This window comes from Gallus gallus, chromosome 3 (genome assembly GCF_016699485.2).
Source record: "Gallus gallus isolate bGalGal1 chromosome 3, bGalGal1.mat.broiler.GRCg7b, whole genome shotgun sequence".
Classification (NCBI taxonomy): domain Eukaryota; kingdom Metazoa; phylum Chordata; class Aves; order Galliformes; family Phasianidae; genus Gallus; species Gallus gallus.
This window is the reverse complement of record NC_052534.1, coordinates 39,656,602-39,672,323: the sequence shown is the minus strand read 5'-3', so window position 1 is coordinate 39,672,323 and position 15,722 is coordinate 39,656,602. Positions and strand designations below refer to the sequence as shown.

The 15,722-nt window shown below is 46.6% G+C and overlaps 1 protein-coding gene across 1 annotated transcript; it reads left to right on the top strand.

The window, feature by feature from the left end:
• Positions 1-3,343: 3,343 nt before the first annotated feature.
• On the top strand, positions 3,344-15,444 carry CCSAP (centriole, cilia and spindle associated protein). Its single transcript, XM_015284391.4, has 3 exons — positions 3,344-3,693; positions 8,631-8,944; positions 11,507-15,444. The coding sequence occupies exons 1-3, from the start codon at positions 3,399-3,401 to the stop codon at positions 11,678-11,680; spliced, it is 783 nt and encodes a 260-aa protein (XP_015139877.1). The 5' UTR covers positions 3,344-3,398; the 3' UTR covers positions 11,681-15,444.
• The last annotated feature ends 278 nt before the right edge of the window (positions 15,445-15,722 follow it).

The window sequence follows — 15,722 nt, the reverse complement described above, 5'->3', positions numbered from 1 at the left end:
CTCTGGAATGGGTAAAACATTTTCCCTTCTTTGTCTCTTTTTTTTTCCCCCTTTTCATGCCCCAGTGCAGGGAAGCTTTGGTCAGAAGAGCACCATCGCTCCTGCCACTTATTTGTGTCATCCCTGCGGAGTGGTGGCACTCCTTTTGGTGTGGGTGTCCCAGAAGGTCCCTGGCTCAGGCATTACTCTGAGCACCTGGGGTGTCCTCAGGAGTGTGCCCTTTGCAGGAGGAGCCATGCATGTACCCTAAGAGAGCAGCAGAGCAGCTGGGCCCAGACCCACAGCTTCTTGGGCCATTTGAGATGCGGGTGGGGTAAGGGGATGATTGTAACACGTGGACAGCGTTTGGGTGAAGGCAGAAGGAGGAAAAGACAGGTAAAGCCTTTGTGGGTTCTGCAACGGAGGGGAGAAGCTGGGGTTGCTGGAGGAAGGGGCTGGCATAGTTGCACTGCTCTGTTCTGGGGAAGGGACAGATAAGAGGAGGGAAGAGGCAGGTGAGTCAGTGGGTATGGAAAATGAGGAGAGGGGCAAATTCAAAGAGCCCCTTCCTCACCACAGGGAAGGGGACAAAGCTCCTTGCCTGAATGCTCACCTTGGAGAGACAGAGGCTTTGTGAAGGGCTTCTTTTCCTCTGAGTGCAAGGAATGGAGGAAGACAGGAACTGGAAGCAGAACAAAGCTGGGAGATGTGAAAGAGTGAAGTTTGAGCAAAGCAGCAGTATGAGCAGGGCATGCTATGCAACTGGTGCAGCTGTACAGGAGCATGCCTTGCTGCTGCTGCTCCTGGAGCAGGACAGGGAGCTCAGGACAGGGGCTGGCTGTCAGCAGGTAACCCCCAAGAGCAAAGCTGCATGAAGATGGACTCTTTCTGCCGATGTCCACCGCATCCCAGTCGCTGTTGGTTGTACCCAGCCACTGCACGCTGCCTGAAACCCAAGAGAGCCTGGACAGCCTCCAGGAGGCAGGCACAATTCCCATATTGAGCCAGTCTCAATCTTTCCCTGCTAGCACCCAGCATGGTTTGCCTTCGTGGGGGCTTTTATACAGGGCTGCATTCCTGCAGCAGGAGCCCCCAGCCAGTCAGCGCAGCCGAGGCCATATTAGGGACGCTGCTCACCAAACCATGGCTGCATGCCCTCTGCACCTCCCCAGTAGGGCTCCCTGTGGGGAGGAGGAAGGTGGGCAGGTGGGAAGTCTCTCCTGCTTGCCCTGCCTCTCTCCTGGCTGGGTGTAGGCCTAGGTTGTGTCAGGCTCAGTGGGAAGACTGCAGCGGTGCTGCTGGAGCTGGCACCTTGACCATCACCCTGCTTCTGGCTCTAAAGTCTATGCCTTTCAGGGACCTCCTTGACCTGGCAGCAACGATGTACAGCATTGTATCACTTGAGGAGCAGGAAAGTGGGGAAAAATGGCTGATGCCAGTAAAAAGGAGAAGATACGGGCAAGTCCACCGATCCTTTTCTAGCACCTGCTGCTACAGAGCACGGAGGAAGGCTGGGCTGTGGGGCCTGGTGCCAGCTCTGCCATCAGTCCATGCCGAGCTCCTGGCTCACCTGGCCTGCCACCTGCAGAAAGTCAGTGATGAAGACTAGAGGCAGAGCTAAGGCCCTCCTGGGAAAAGGGCTTTAAAAGGGAAAAGCATGTCTAGAATTCGTGTTCTAGTTCAAATGCTGTCTTTATTTAGATTTTTAATGAAGGAAAACAACAACAAAATATGTGAGGGAGGAAATCCTTACACTCATAAATTCTGTAGTTCTTCATTCAGGCATCTGTGGAGCTGAAGCTACTTAATAACTGGCTACTCTCAGCCTGTGTATGTAGATCTCTGCCACGAGGCACTGAAGCCAAAACTCATTAGGATTAAAGAAATAAATGTTTACGTAGCTACGCTGAGCACATCCAGAGCTGCTGTGCTGAGGAGCTGGAGCAATCCCTGTGTGTGTGCATGGAGCAGTGCTAAGAGGCTCCCACAGGAGCTGTCTTTCATCTCTGTCATCTGGCTCAGTGTCCTCCCCCAGGGCCACAAACGTGCCTCAGGGCTGGGTAGGGGTGATGGCTGGCCTGGGGCACGTTGGGCCTTGCTGCCTGGCCTGAGGGGCCCTGTTCCACTAGGCCTTAGGGCTGGCTGTGGTGGGCCATGAGGAATGAGCATGGGTAAGGTGTGGCTGTTGGCATAGGCACAGCTGGGTGTCTCCACAGGTTTCTGTGACAGGCCTTGTTACGCAAATTGTCCCTAGTTAGTTCCCAAGTGTGCCTGCGGCCAATCTGCCCTTCACTGGGGGATGTGTTGCAAGAGATCCAGGACGAACTGGAGTGCATGGACAGCTGGGTGCTCACTTCCATGGCAGTGAGGGAAAATGACCCTCAAAAAGCCTGGCACAGTGAAAGTGAGGGCTCATAACAGCAATCCGGTGCTCTTTGCAAAATGCTGACATCTGGTGACCTGCTCTGAGAGAAAATGCCAGAGGTGGAGCTGGCAGCGTGCCGGCCTGCTGTTCTGGCGTCCCTGTGTGAAGGCTGAAGCATGAATTAATGGCCGTGAGGAGATCTGTGGGCATCGGGGTGCCCGTGTTCCCCACGTACGGCCACGTCCGCCTCAGAAGAGGGTTGTTTCGCTGAGGAGAAGCTGCACACAGCCACGCTCTGAGCTGGGAGCAGCAGCAGCCAGCTCGCAATCCCAGCTGCCCAGCCAGTGCTCTGCAGGGTGGCTCAGAATGCCACTTAGCACACAATTACAGCTTCTGGACAGAAGGCAGATGCTGTGAACCCAGACCTGTCATCTGCCATAAATGCCATCTGTCCATGCATCCCCGGTTTATTGGGGAGCAATCTATGCTCCTCCCTGGCCCAGGCGGCCGCGTCAGTCCCGCAGCAGAGCGAGGGCACGGCTGGGCGGCAGCGGTGGGTGGCGGAGGCACAGAGGGCACGGGTTGAGTGGGAAGCCGTGTGGTTTGGTTGCGCCAGGGCTGCGCGGATCGATCGGCGAGAGGACTTCGCATATCGGTTGTCCCTGCCGGCTCCAGCGGTCTCATTTGCGCGGGTTCGGGCGAGCCGGCCTTCACCGTAGCAAGGCGGGGGGAGAACGATGCTTGCGTGCCGCCTAAAAATAGGAGCGCGTCCCGCCGCGCTCCTGAAAGCCGTCAGTGCCCCCCTGCGTCGGAGCGGGGCGCAGTTCGGTTTCACCGCACGGCCCGGCGCACACCCCGCCGCCGGGTGGCGCTGTCTCCAGGCGACGCGAGGGGGCCCGGGGGGGGGGCGGTGGCGTCGCGCCGGGATTGGCGCGGCGGGAGGGGCGGGGCCGGTCGCCGCTGTTTGGATTTAAACGTTGCAGCGGGAGGGGCGGGCTCGGCCTGCGGCGCAGCGCTACGCGGCGTTCTGTGGCGTTCCGCTCCCGGCCCCGCCATGGTGGTGCCTGCGCGGCGCGTGAAGACGGAGTACATGAAGCGCTTCAAGGAGCCCAAGTGGGAGTCGTGCGGCGCCTGCTACCTGGAGCTGCTGCGCTACCGCCTCAGCCGCCGCCTCCTGGAGCAGGCGCATCGGCCCTGGCTGTGGGACGGCTGGGAGCAGGACAGCGCCGGCGGCAGCGGCAGCAGCACCGCCGGGTCCCCGTCGCCGCCGGGAGCGGGCAGCCCTCCGCCCGCGCAGGAGGAGGAAGCGGCGGAGGCGGGCGGCGGCGAGGCGGGACGGGCCGGCCCCGGTAGGAGCGGGGGGATGGCGGTGGGGCCGGGCGGGGAGGCGGAAGGGGTGGCTGTACGCCTCCCCAGGAGGGCGCAGCCGGCTCAGGTGCGTGGCCGCGGCTGGCGGGGGAGGCCCGGCACTGGCGGTGCCGCAGTGTGGGTGAGCAGCTTCAGGCTTCGCGTGTGGTGAATGGGGCGAGTGCTGCACGTCCTGCTCTCTGAGCTTTAGGGAAATCTGGGCCGGGAGTTGCTCAGGGAGAAGCCTATCCGTTAGCTGAGGCTGTGGGACCTCGGGGACTCGCAACGCTGAGAAGCCGGGCGTCCCTTTAAAGAACCGCGTTGTGGTAACTCATCCTGAGTCACAGCCGCTTATGTAAACGGTTGCCATGGGAGCAGCGCATCCCTGCAATTATATAAGCAGGTTCTCTGGTGAAAGCGGCAGCACCAAGCTAGGCTGTGTGCCAGCGACTGGCACATAATGTTACTGCTTCCCTGGACCTGCATGTGACGTTCTTCTGTCTTGGCTGAACGCTGGGTCCCTGCTGGTACCCGAGCTCTGTGGCCTTGGCTTTGCAGCCGCAGGCAATTCAGTAGCCCTGAGTGAGTGTAGAGCTGTAGTCCTCGCAGCAGCGTGGGCCTGCGTGCCACCCAGCTGTCATACGCCTGCTACAGTGCTGCTGAGCTGAAACACAGTTTCTCAGTGTCGGGAGAAAATGCCGAGACAACAGGAATGGTTAGGGATGCTCTTAAGAACAAGGTCTGTTCCAGCTGAAGGAGCTGGAGGTATGCACAGCTGCTGGCTGCCAGGGTAAAGCACTCCATCCCTCCAAAGCCATGTAGTGATGGCAGCAGCTCACTGGGATGAGACCAGGCTGGAGTTCCTTGGTAGCTTGATTCCAGTTAGATCTGCTTTAGCAGCAGATAATAACTTGTTAGTTGCAGATGTGCTCATATAGGCGTATTCTGTAGCTGGTAATGGTGTGTGTGACTGTCTGGTTCTGGCATGCACGGCTGTCTCTTCACCTTAGCTTATCCTTAGCTTATCCTAGCCAGCAGTACTGACCTGAGCAACTCGGAGGCTTTAGGCAGCAGTAGTAAGGTTTGTGGAACTTTGCTATGGCTGCTGTAAGAGAGTACCTGATCCTCTCTGAGACTCTTCCCATTTACAATAGGAGGGAAAAACCTGTATCTAATATTCATGTCTTTGCAGGGTGATTTAGGATGAACAGTCTTTCTGCAGGCATTTGAAAAGCTTTTGCAGAAGGTCTGAAAGCAATTCAGCTTTGGCAGCTGGATTAAGTGGAAATTTATTGTATATTCATGTACAGCTTACTGTACAATCAAAAAGCAAGCGCCTCAGCATTAAGCAATTATAAAGGTGCTATTTTCTTTTGTTTAATGACTTCCTAACTAAAAAGCACAGAGGATATTACATACAAACCACAACCCCATGAACCTTTCATTATCTGACTGCTTTTTTTTTCTCGAAGGACTTAATTACATTGAAATGCTGTGGGGGCAGTGAGTGTGCTCATGTCACTGATGTTTTTTGTCTTCTGAATCTGACATCCACCCACATGCAGCAGCATCCTGGTTGGGCTGTTACCTGGCTACTGCTGCTTCTCTCTCTTCTGGGGGGAACCAGATTTCTGCTAAGAGTTTGTGGCTGAGTATGCTTGGCCAGCAGTAATGTTGCTGAAACCACACATGCAGTGTTCTTCTTCTGAAGAAACAATTACGTGTTCTTTACTTAGCTCTGACCCATGAAGGAGCAATGACAGCAGTTTCTGAAAGCTTCTGCTATGCATATATGAAGCTGGTTTTATTATTTTGCAGCTTGACTTCAAGGCTTAGTGGTGTTGCTCTAAATTACTACCAGCATGAACCCCTGAGACGGCAAATAGGACGAGTGCATTTCCTTGCTGTATCTAATGTTTAAGCTGTATCTGAGAGATATTAAGGTGCACCGAATGGTGACTTTGGCTTAATTCCTTCCAGCTCTTCACACTGTTGGGGGGGGACTGCTCTGTAGAACACGTTCAGGTCTGGATGTACTTTAGACATGATCCAATAAAATCTTGACCTAAATCAACTGGTCTAGTTGACACATACTCAAAGCTGTCAACCCTTCGGGCTGGTAAGTGAATGACAGGAGCTCTTGGCAGCAGTACTGCAAGCAAACCTGTTGCTTGTGAAATGGTACTGTTGCACACACATCCAGGATTAGGCCATCTTTCCAGCCTTATTGTGACTTTTTTTTGCCTTTAGCACTTTTGTACAGAGGTCTTAAATGACAGCAGTGGCAACTTTGTGTGGCAACTGTTTTGACACAATAGACTGGATTAGTACATCTGGGTAGGAGACGCAGTTTCAGACTTGTTCCCTGATCTGTCATGATGCTGTAGGAGTATTTGCTGATCGAGCTGCCCAGGGAGGAGTAGTTAATGGTGGAGAAAAAGACTTAACTGTCAGTTTGGGGATTTACAGTGATCCCAGGATACTTCAGTGTCTTTTGGATTGAAACAAGCTTTGCTGCCAAGTCAAGCCAGATGCAACTTTCTTCAGTGGGTGAATCTAATCAACTCGACTGCTGTGTTGCTGGTCACTCAAATATGTGCCAGTGCCTCACATAAGGCTGATTTTGAAGCAATGCTGCTTCAGCTGTAGTAAATAGTAACTACCTTCTGCCCAGCTGTAGTCAGTTCATGCCCCTCTTCAAGAGGCCTTGGAAACCCACCTGGTTGGGAGAAATTCGTGCTTAAGCTATGGTACCTGTTCTGGGAACTGGTGTGTTTGAACAGGGCAGCTCTCAAGATGATCTGGGGCAGTCAAGATGACCTAGTGCTTCCTGCTTTATTACAAAATGCTTCTGAACCTGAGGTAGTAAAGGGCAAATGCTTCTATGTAAAGATAGTAGCGCTGACCTCTCAGACTTGTGGGTCTGACCAGAAGGTTGTTGATACCTCCAGCAAGTCAGCAGAGCCTTTGACATGGGGGTCTCATCAGCCTAGTAGAGCATGCACAGCTTTAGAGGGGGGAAAAGCACCATCAGCTCCTCCTGGAGTCATTGGGGAGGAGCTGTTATGTAAGTTGGGTGATGCCGGAGGACTTAAGTGACCTCTCCTGGGCAGAAGCTTTCTACTGCCATGTTGGGTGGGCCTGGCAGCCTTGTTCTGCTGCTAAGCACTTAATCCCCTCCTGTCCAGTGTGCTCTGTTTAGCATCCATGATGCGGTTTTTAAACGTTCCTAGCTTTTTCCCTGTGCTGGCTAATCCCTGTAATGCCGCAGCCAGTCAGTTGGGTTTCTTGTTCTATTCACAGCATGCATTTAGCAGTGCCTGCCTGAGCTGGCACGCTGTGGGGGAAGGAGATAGTAGGTGTTGCTGATAGTTGGGCTTCCTGAGTAGCTGGGCTTGATTCCTTTCTTGCTATCAACTGCTGCTTTTCTGCCTTGCTGCAAGGAGTGCCTAGCAAAATAGCTTGGGTATAAAATGTAATTGTCTGTTTAAAGCATCCACCTTGTACCTTCTGAGTTTTATATATGTGAACTGTGGGAGTGAGCTCATTAAAACACTTGGTCTAATAGCAGGTGCACATAAGGTGCTACAGTACACTCTGGTATACAGCATTTACTGCAAGACTGTGCAAGATTCTGCATGCCTCTTACTCATATGCTTTTATAGCTATTTTGGGACAAGCTGGCTTCGTCATTTCTGCACCAGCTGGGACTGTATCTGAGCGAGCTGCATCCAGGCTTGTCTGCTGCCTTGAAGTAATAACTTAAAGCTATGCAATGCAGTCGTGGAGACTCCCTGCTTTTCTTTAATTTGAAGACTCTAAATGCCATCTCTGTCCTGTGAACAACTCCAGCATTGCTCTGTTCTGCTGCGGAGATGGAAGGTGCAGTTTTCCTTGAAGGCGAGGCGTGGCATACCAAAATAAAAGCACTCCTATCAGATTTGACAACAACATGCCCCCTCTTCAGTGTCTTACTTTCTGAAATATCACTGCAATGCTCAAAACAGTGCCGCCTTCTGATACAGTCTCTTGTATGCAGGAGGACCTAGCCAGTCACCTCTTAGGAGTGGGCAGTGTAGAAAAACTTGGGGGTAATACGGTTTTGCAAGGGAATACCTCCGTGCTGCAAGGATAAAAAGCACTATTGGATTGGTAATCAGTGTGCTAGGTAGGTAATGCCCATTCTGGCAGGGCTGGGTGGATGCTGTAATGAAACTGAAGCAGTGTCAGATTGCTCATGCATGAAGGTGATTTGCTAAATCAAAGCAATTAGCATGAATGATCCCTGTTGTGTCACAGGGATGGGCAAGTCCTGCTTTTAAAGACAGTACTTAAGTAAAACGTGTTGTTTGTGGTCAACACTGCAGTATGTAAGTTAGCCTTAAACTAGATTATTTCATTCAATGCCAATGGAGGAATCTTTCCATAACCAGTAGTGTCATACTCCCCTTTCCTCTGCAGACAACCAATCAAGATGTCTGTATGAATAAACAGGGAGTTGGAAAAGGAATCGCTCTCTTCTTTCAGTCAAAGCTTATAGTATGAGGGATTTATTCTCTGGCTGGCAGCATCTACCTGCTACTCAGCAGTCCATCTGCTTGCTGTCTGAAAGATGGAAGGATGAAACTGAAGACAGGAGAGAGCTGGAAACAATCTTACTGCGTGTACAGCACTGCTTGGAGCTATTAGGCATCTGTAGCCTCACTAGTGAAAGATGTGTTTAAATGTGGCAGCTGATGTTTAGAGAGACAGGCTTGGAAATACTCATCACTAAAGGGTGAAAGCATTGAAGCAAGGCATGCCTCTAATGCTAAGGAATTAGTGACTTCTTTCTTAAAAAAAAAAAAGCACAGCTTTCTTGATGTATCAAGAGAGGCTGTGCAGATCACACGATAATATGTTGTCATTGAAACTTTAAAGCAGAACTTATTTTTTTCAGAAAAAGAAAAAGAAAGACAAGATCAAGAAAAGCATCAGAAAGAAGAGCAAGAAAAAACTGTAGAACACACTTCCACAAAGGAAGCAGACAAAACTTCCACGAAGGAAGCAGATAAAACCAGCCGTACGGGACGACGTCCAAGCCAAAGTGCCTTGTCCAGTCGTAATGATCGAAGATCAGCCAAAAGTCCTCAAAAGACAGATGCACCAAAGGAGAATAAACATCCATTTGCTCTGTATGGGTGGGGAGAAAGACAGACAGATACTGGAAGCCAGAAAACTCACAATGTCTGTGCTTCTGCTTCAGTGAATGAAGTAAGTAAAAGCTTTTGTTTAAGTGAGAACTGCCTTAGTGCCTGGAAAAGGCATTGCTAATATCTAGATAAAATTTTTCAGAGGTGTTTTCATTTGTGGTCATGTGGGGAACTGTAAAGACTTCAGCAGCCTCTGTGTTTTGCTGTAGTGATAGTGTCTTACAAATACTAGCTTGTAGTTGTGCCATGATGAAGTTAGGGGCTTATTCCACTCAGTTCCTTTGAACTGGTGTCATTCCTCCAGGTTTGGTTATGATTGAGACTGTACATGAATTCCTTCAGACAGCCCTTCTAGGCTGTGGTGTTTTTGTGTGTGAAAAGGCCTTCAAAGTATCAAAACCCATGTCTGGATGCCTAGTTTTAGGTGCTACAGAATCCTCCTATGTGTTGCTGAACTGTTTCCTAGAGACAGGCAGCTTTCCACTGTATCCAGTTGAGTCTGTAACAGAGTGTTGTCTTGGAAATACCAGAAAAAGAGTTGTTTTGAAGAGACAGAAGTGGCTTTTCCTTCTCCTCATCAAAATGCAGTAGTAGTTGCCACATTAAAGTCCTGCACATACAAGAATACAGTGGAGGACTGAATGCACAGCACTTCCAGGATGGACAGAGCCCTTCTACCTCTAGGAAATTCAAGGTGTCATCAGGCAGGAACCCATATGCCCACAGCTGTGATGATCAGTGCCATAACAAAAGGATAGGTATGGGATGAAAGGTGATTGATGCCACTTCCAGGTTGACTACTGGTTATGTGCATTCATACTGGTCACAGCAGGTATCAGCATTTTCTAGTAGTGTGTACTTCAGAGGTAAGGCTGTGTGATCTGTGGTCCTTGCTAATGCAGTTGTCACTGAAGTTAACATCTTCATATGGCAGTCAAGAACTTGGGGAAAGGTATGGAGGGAGAAGCAGAGAAAAGCAGAGAAGTATACTTCAGCTCTTGATAGGTCTGACAGTACAGTACTGTCTTTAGGTTTATTGCTGTAACTTTTCATTTAATATTAAAGATGTCTGGCATGTCCAACTCAAGTAACTTTTAACTGTTTATCTGTTTTGAACTTTGCATTTCACTGATTCTTACAAAATCTGATTAATGCTTGGCTATCTTGTTTCTGGTTGTTTTAGTGCTACCAGTGAAACTGGCTGTTCTAAATGTATTTCTGCATTCTGAACAAGAGAAAAGCAGCAGACAGTTAGCATCAAGCATTCCAAAGCAGGAAGGTAGATAAACGTGGGTATAATGCTGGGTTGTGAATGAGCAACTCTTCTGGAGCACTCTCCAGGAATAGGAGCCGCAGTGCTTTGCTGTTAAGTTGTCCAGCAGGCTGTTTCAGCATGTTGCCAGTGGGGAGCTTTGGCAGCAGAATAGGCTGTGTCTGATGGACTGCAGGGTTGATGTAAGTATTAGCACAACAGCACAAGTAAAATTCACGTGGCCATGGACAACACAAGAATTAGGCTGTAACACGTTGTTTCCTGACTTAATAAGAAATGATAAGCTTGGAATGCTACAACAGATCTTTTCAGTTCTAGAACTCTCCTGGTAAGATACAATTGATTCATTGTTTCCAGCATCTTGTCCTTATCATACTACTAATGCAGAATCTGAAACTATGACCCAAGACATCTGAAGCCTGACTTCCAGTAGGCTGTTCTGGAAGAGGTTTGAAGTGTAGTTTTTTTTCTTCCTGGATGGCTCTCCTCTTAAGGAAATTTAGGGAAATGAGAATGGGTCCTGTAGCTTTTGAAACAAGCTGCTCATCCTGGTAATGGATGCTATTACTGGATCAATAAGCTTAGGTCAGTGGTGGTAATTAATAGCTGACTGATATGTTGCTGAAGCCTAATAGATGTTGATGCTTAACTTGAGCGGAGATATACTGATGCTTTGAAAGACTTTTACTATTACTTGTACTAGAAAGAAAGCTATACAACTCCAAGTATCAGGTCTATGGATTGTAGTAAATGGAAGGACTCCTCTGAAACACTTCAAATTATCAAAGCCATGCAGGCAGCACTCTGCCACTAGCGATGCTTCTGTAAGGAGGGACTACTTACTGTTTATGTAGATCACTTTTCCTGAATGTTTTCAAGTTGTTACTCGTATCTGATATGGGAGACTTTAAAATCTTGCAATGGAAATCAGCAAGCATAGAAGCTGGCTCTTGAGACCAAGTTTGGGGAAATGATATAATTTCTTAATACAAAAAACATGTATTCCTGTGACATGTTCTGAAGATCAAGAAGCTCTTCAGTGTCTTATAAGGAGTCTATAAGGACTGACCATAGTACTGAGCTTAGATTTTAAGGGTTGCTTGGGTGTACTGAAGGATAATTAAGAATTCTAAACAGGAGAAAGGAGGGAAAAATGCAGAATAGAACTTGAGGCATTTCTTTAATGGAAATGCACATAACTTTTGAAAAGTGGTGCAAATTCCAGAAGGTATTTTGATAACAAACTATTTCTTCACAATGCGGGTAAGGATGAAGCAGAAGTGACCCTTGACTTTGCTATGGGGTTCCTAGCCCATTTTCCTGCTTGTAATGCTAACTCTGATCTTCTAGATTCATGAATCTGCTCTACGAGCAAAGAACAGGAGACAAGTGGAGAAAAGGAAGCTTTCTCAGAGGCGAGTACGATCAGCAGAAGCAGAAAAAGCTTGGCGAATAAAGCCTTCCCCACCAGATAACCCTTGGATGACAGAGTATATGAGATGCTACTCGGCAAGAGCTCGCTGAATGTGGATTCAACTTGGGCATCTTCATAAGAAGTTACGCATATCAGGACACTGGTGCAAGGAACCAAACTACTTATGCAAGGTTTTTATAGGGAGTTTCCAGCTGTTAAAATATTTGTTAAAGTATTTTTATCTTGGCTACCTACCTCACAGTGGGGTGTCCAGTTGGAGCCATAACATTTGAAGAGGCTTTTAAATATAGCTACCCAAATTTTTAAACAATTCCCCTTTTGGGAATCTTTCTAATGAGTTTTAATTGATTTGTTTTGAGGGGGGAGGGAGGCTTTGCATACTGGCAATCAAAACAAACTCTTATTGATCTTGGTTATGAATAATCTGTTGCCCCTTACTTTAAAACATCAAGTCCTCCGAACCATGGGGAGGTGGTGTTGGGTGGAGGGGGAACTTGCAAGGTGTGACGGAGGTGCCTTTGCATTTATGTTACTATTAAGTCAATACTTCTACCAAAATAAATTTATTAAAACAGGCAACAGGAAAGTGAGTGGGTGTGGTAAGCAGCACTATTGGGTGTGGATGCTTCAGACAGACAAATGCCAAGTGTTGTCTGTATACAGAAGCTTTCAAAAAAAAAAAAAGATAAAACAATTAGTAAATCTGCTGATACTTAATTTTCTTTGCTGCTTCCAAAGTTATTTGTAATAAAATACTAACTTCCAGAGCAAGGAACAGCTGCAGAATTATTTTGCTGTTGCTGTGCCTTCTGCACTGAATAATTGATCAAGACAATCATCATCTGATTGCTGCTGCTCAAAAAGCAGTTCCTCATTCTACAAGTATCAACTTGGCACCACTGTACTGAGCTTGTGGTCACACTTATTCTGTGCTTAATCATGTAAATGCTGGTTTATCAGAGCAGGCTGGCTTCTGTTTAGTGAAGTCTATTTTTTACTACTTATGAATATCTATCTATGCTCAGTGGGGTTAGACTGCAATATGTATTCCATTTGGTGATATTGTATGAGTGTACTATTAGAGGTTTTTAACTTTTAAACCATTTTTGATAAAATAGAGATGAAGCAGAGGAGCCTTAGCCTTCTGCCTCGAGGTTGGTGCATAACTCCTCAATAAGGGGGGGGGTGAGAGCTGGGGGAGGAAGGAGAGGGTACCCTTCAATGGAGTACCTAATGGAGTTTGAGTGCTTTCACTTTGTAGGTCTTTCTTTTACATACTGTCTGTCAAACCTAGAGTGTTTTTTAAACTCAAGCTACTGTGAATGATTTGTTTGAAAATGAATCTTTAGGCAGATGACTATGGTTATGAGCTTCAAAGTTTTGTTCAGATGTGCTGTGTGTTAGTTATGTATGTTGTTTACCTTACTTTAACAGTTTTGAAGCTTGCTTTTTACAGACTAGACAGTTTCTCACAGGAAGCGCACTTATGCTGCTGCAGCAGAAGCCTGTACTAGTCTGTGCTTCACTACACAATCAGTGAGTAAGCAGGACTAGAACTACTGCTGCAACAGGGACAGCTAAAATGCTGAGTGAAGTCTGATTACAGATCTTCAAGTGATCATGGGAAGACCAAGCATTGTTGCCTTCTAATCTTATTACATCATGAAGATTGAAATTAAGATTAATGAAACCTTTACTAAGAAGTTTTAGAGCCTGTGAAATTATAACCTGATTTTTAACCTAAAACTTAAAAAAAAAAATCAAACAGCTCATGTTCAGGACTACCTACCAGAGATCTTGCATTTTTAAATCTTGGAAAGTATGGTTGTCTTAGCCATGAAGAATGACTGTTCCAACTTCTCAGCAAACCACAGTTTAGAACTTTCTAATATTTCAAAACAGCATCCCAAACTGAGGCAAAACTATCCAACAGGATGCTTTTATTCCACGTGAGATTTTCTTTCTTTGTATACCGTTTTTCCTATTTAAGCATTTACAGCAGCTATTTAAACTGCTTTGACACTGTTTCAGATCAGAAATCCACCCTAGCTTTGGTATCAAAGCACTCAGTAGTACCTAACAGCCTTGTTGTCCAGAACGCCACATACATACACGAGAGCCTCTGTCTTTGCGGACTTCATGTAACTGGCAGATGAACTATGTGCCCTCAGTGCATTTTATTGCATTAACCAGGTTCCTTGGTGGAACTTCTCTTGCCATGCTTTCCATGCCAGTTTCTAGAGTTCCCACTGAGAATGGGAGGAGCCAAGATGCCTGCCTTAAGTAAGTACTCATCCTTGGATAAGCTGCATTCCCTATTAGATTTTAGTCTCAAGGTTTTAACTGTTTTCTGCCTTGGATACTGGGTACCAAACCTGAAAAATCATCAACAAGCTTGTTCTCATGGTCTGCAGAACATGAGAAATATTCAACAGCATCTGGACAGCTTATGTACTGAGGAAATACTCTCGTTTTTATCCTTGTCTAGACAAGAGCTGTTCCCCAGCAAAAAAAGAAATGGTTAGACAGTAGTGGCATTAATTGGGTTATGTGAGTCACTTGTGCTTTTTCAAATGGTCTGTAGCTAAAAATAATCTTGAGTGCTATGTCACTACTATCTTAATTGAGTAGCGTAATGCCTGAAGTGAGGGGCAAATTATTCTGCTGATTAGGTAGCTTTCTTATATTAGGGTATTTGACTTTTTAATGGAAAAAAGCTAGGGGGCTTGCTTAGACTGTGTGAAATAGTATAGTCCTGATCACTCTAAGCTGTATATGCACAGTACTTGATGTGCCGGGCCAAAGTCTGGAAAGCCATTTTTGTGTTTTGACATGAAATTTGATGGAAAGTTGTTTTTTTAAAACACAAGTTTTAGCTGTATTCGTGGGTTGATAGAATAGGCTGTTTTGCATTAAATTTAACTTGCTCAAAAGTGGAAAACTTAGTGAATGTTGACACTATCAAGTTTGGACTTGTCTTGCAATTGACTGTTGAATTCAGTCAGGTGATGAAAACTCCTCACACCTGTTTTACTTGTAAAACTTTCTAAGAACACAGTTAATACTCAGTTGTCCAGTCTTCATGAAAGTTTACTCTTTCAGTTTCTGAAAGCACTTAGCTAAGTGAAATGAGACCTGCACAATGCGTAATGCTGCAATTTAACTGTAGTGTTGTGTAGACTAGTGTTTACAATGTGAAATGTTGCAATGAAAACTGCATATGAGTGTCCCTGTGAAGTACAGTAGCATGCCTGTTCAGTCACTGCTGTCACATCTTTGCAGCTATGAACTCCAGATTTCTTTCCTGGAAGTCTGAAATAGTCAGGGTGATACTTAATTTAGAGCCAAACTTAACTGTCAGGAACAGACCTGAATTTCTGTTAAAGAATTCTATCAAGGTAGCCAATGCATATTAATCAAGTTTTACCATGTGGGGAAACACATCTGCCCTTCTAGTTTTTTAACATGCAACTGAATTATAAAGGCCTCTGACCATTTTTTATCCATGAGGACCAAAAGCTAGCAATCTGAGGAGCTGTCCAGCAAACCTGCATGTGCCAACTTACTTTCCAGCTCAGTTTCTGCACTCAGCAGCAAAGCCATATGTAGAGCCTGACTTAACACCTTGACAACAGCACCTATGAAATTAAGGGTAGAAGAGAATGGGAGGCTGCCTCAGCTCCTGTTAGCACTGGATTCACTTTAAAAAAAATTATAGGGGAAATAGCATCTAAGCTTGAAGCAATATGTGTTTTTTAAGGTTTTTAATAGTACTTGTTTTTAATGCTTCTGTATTGTCTATATTTAATAGTGTGGTGTCAATTTGTATATGTGAATAAAATTAGTGACAGTGTCTTGGCTTCTTAGACTGTTGTTTTTCAGCTGTCAGCTTTTCTGTTACAGGGTTCTTACAGACTGTGCACAAACTACAGCTTGTTTCTCCTATGTCCTCTCCCCTTACAAAGAGTAAGTGAGAAAATTAACTAATGCAACCCTCTACCCAACCCTGCTCTTGACAAGACATCAGGCAATCTGAGAGCTGAATTTGTGTTCTTCCTGTAGTGCTCTCTGAAATTCTTAATACCCTTTCCTCACCCTCTTGGTCTGAGTTGCCTGTTAGTCTGGAGAAGT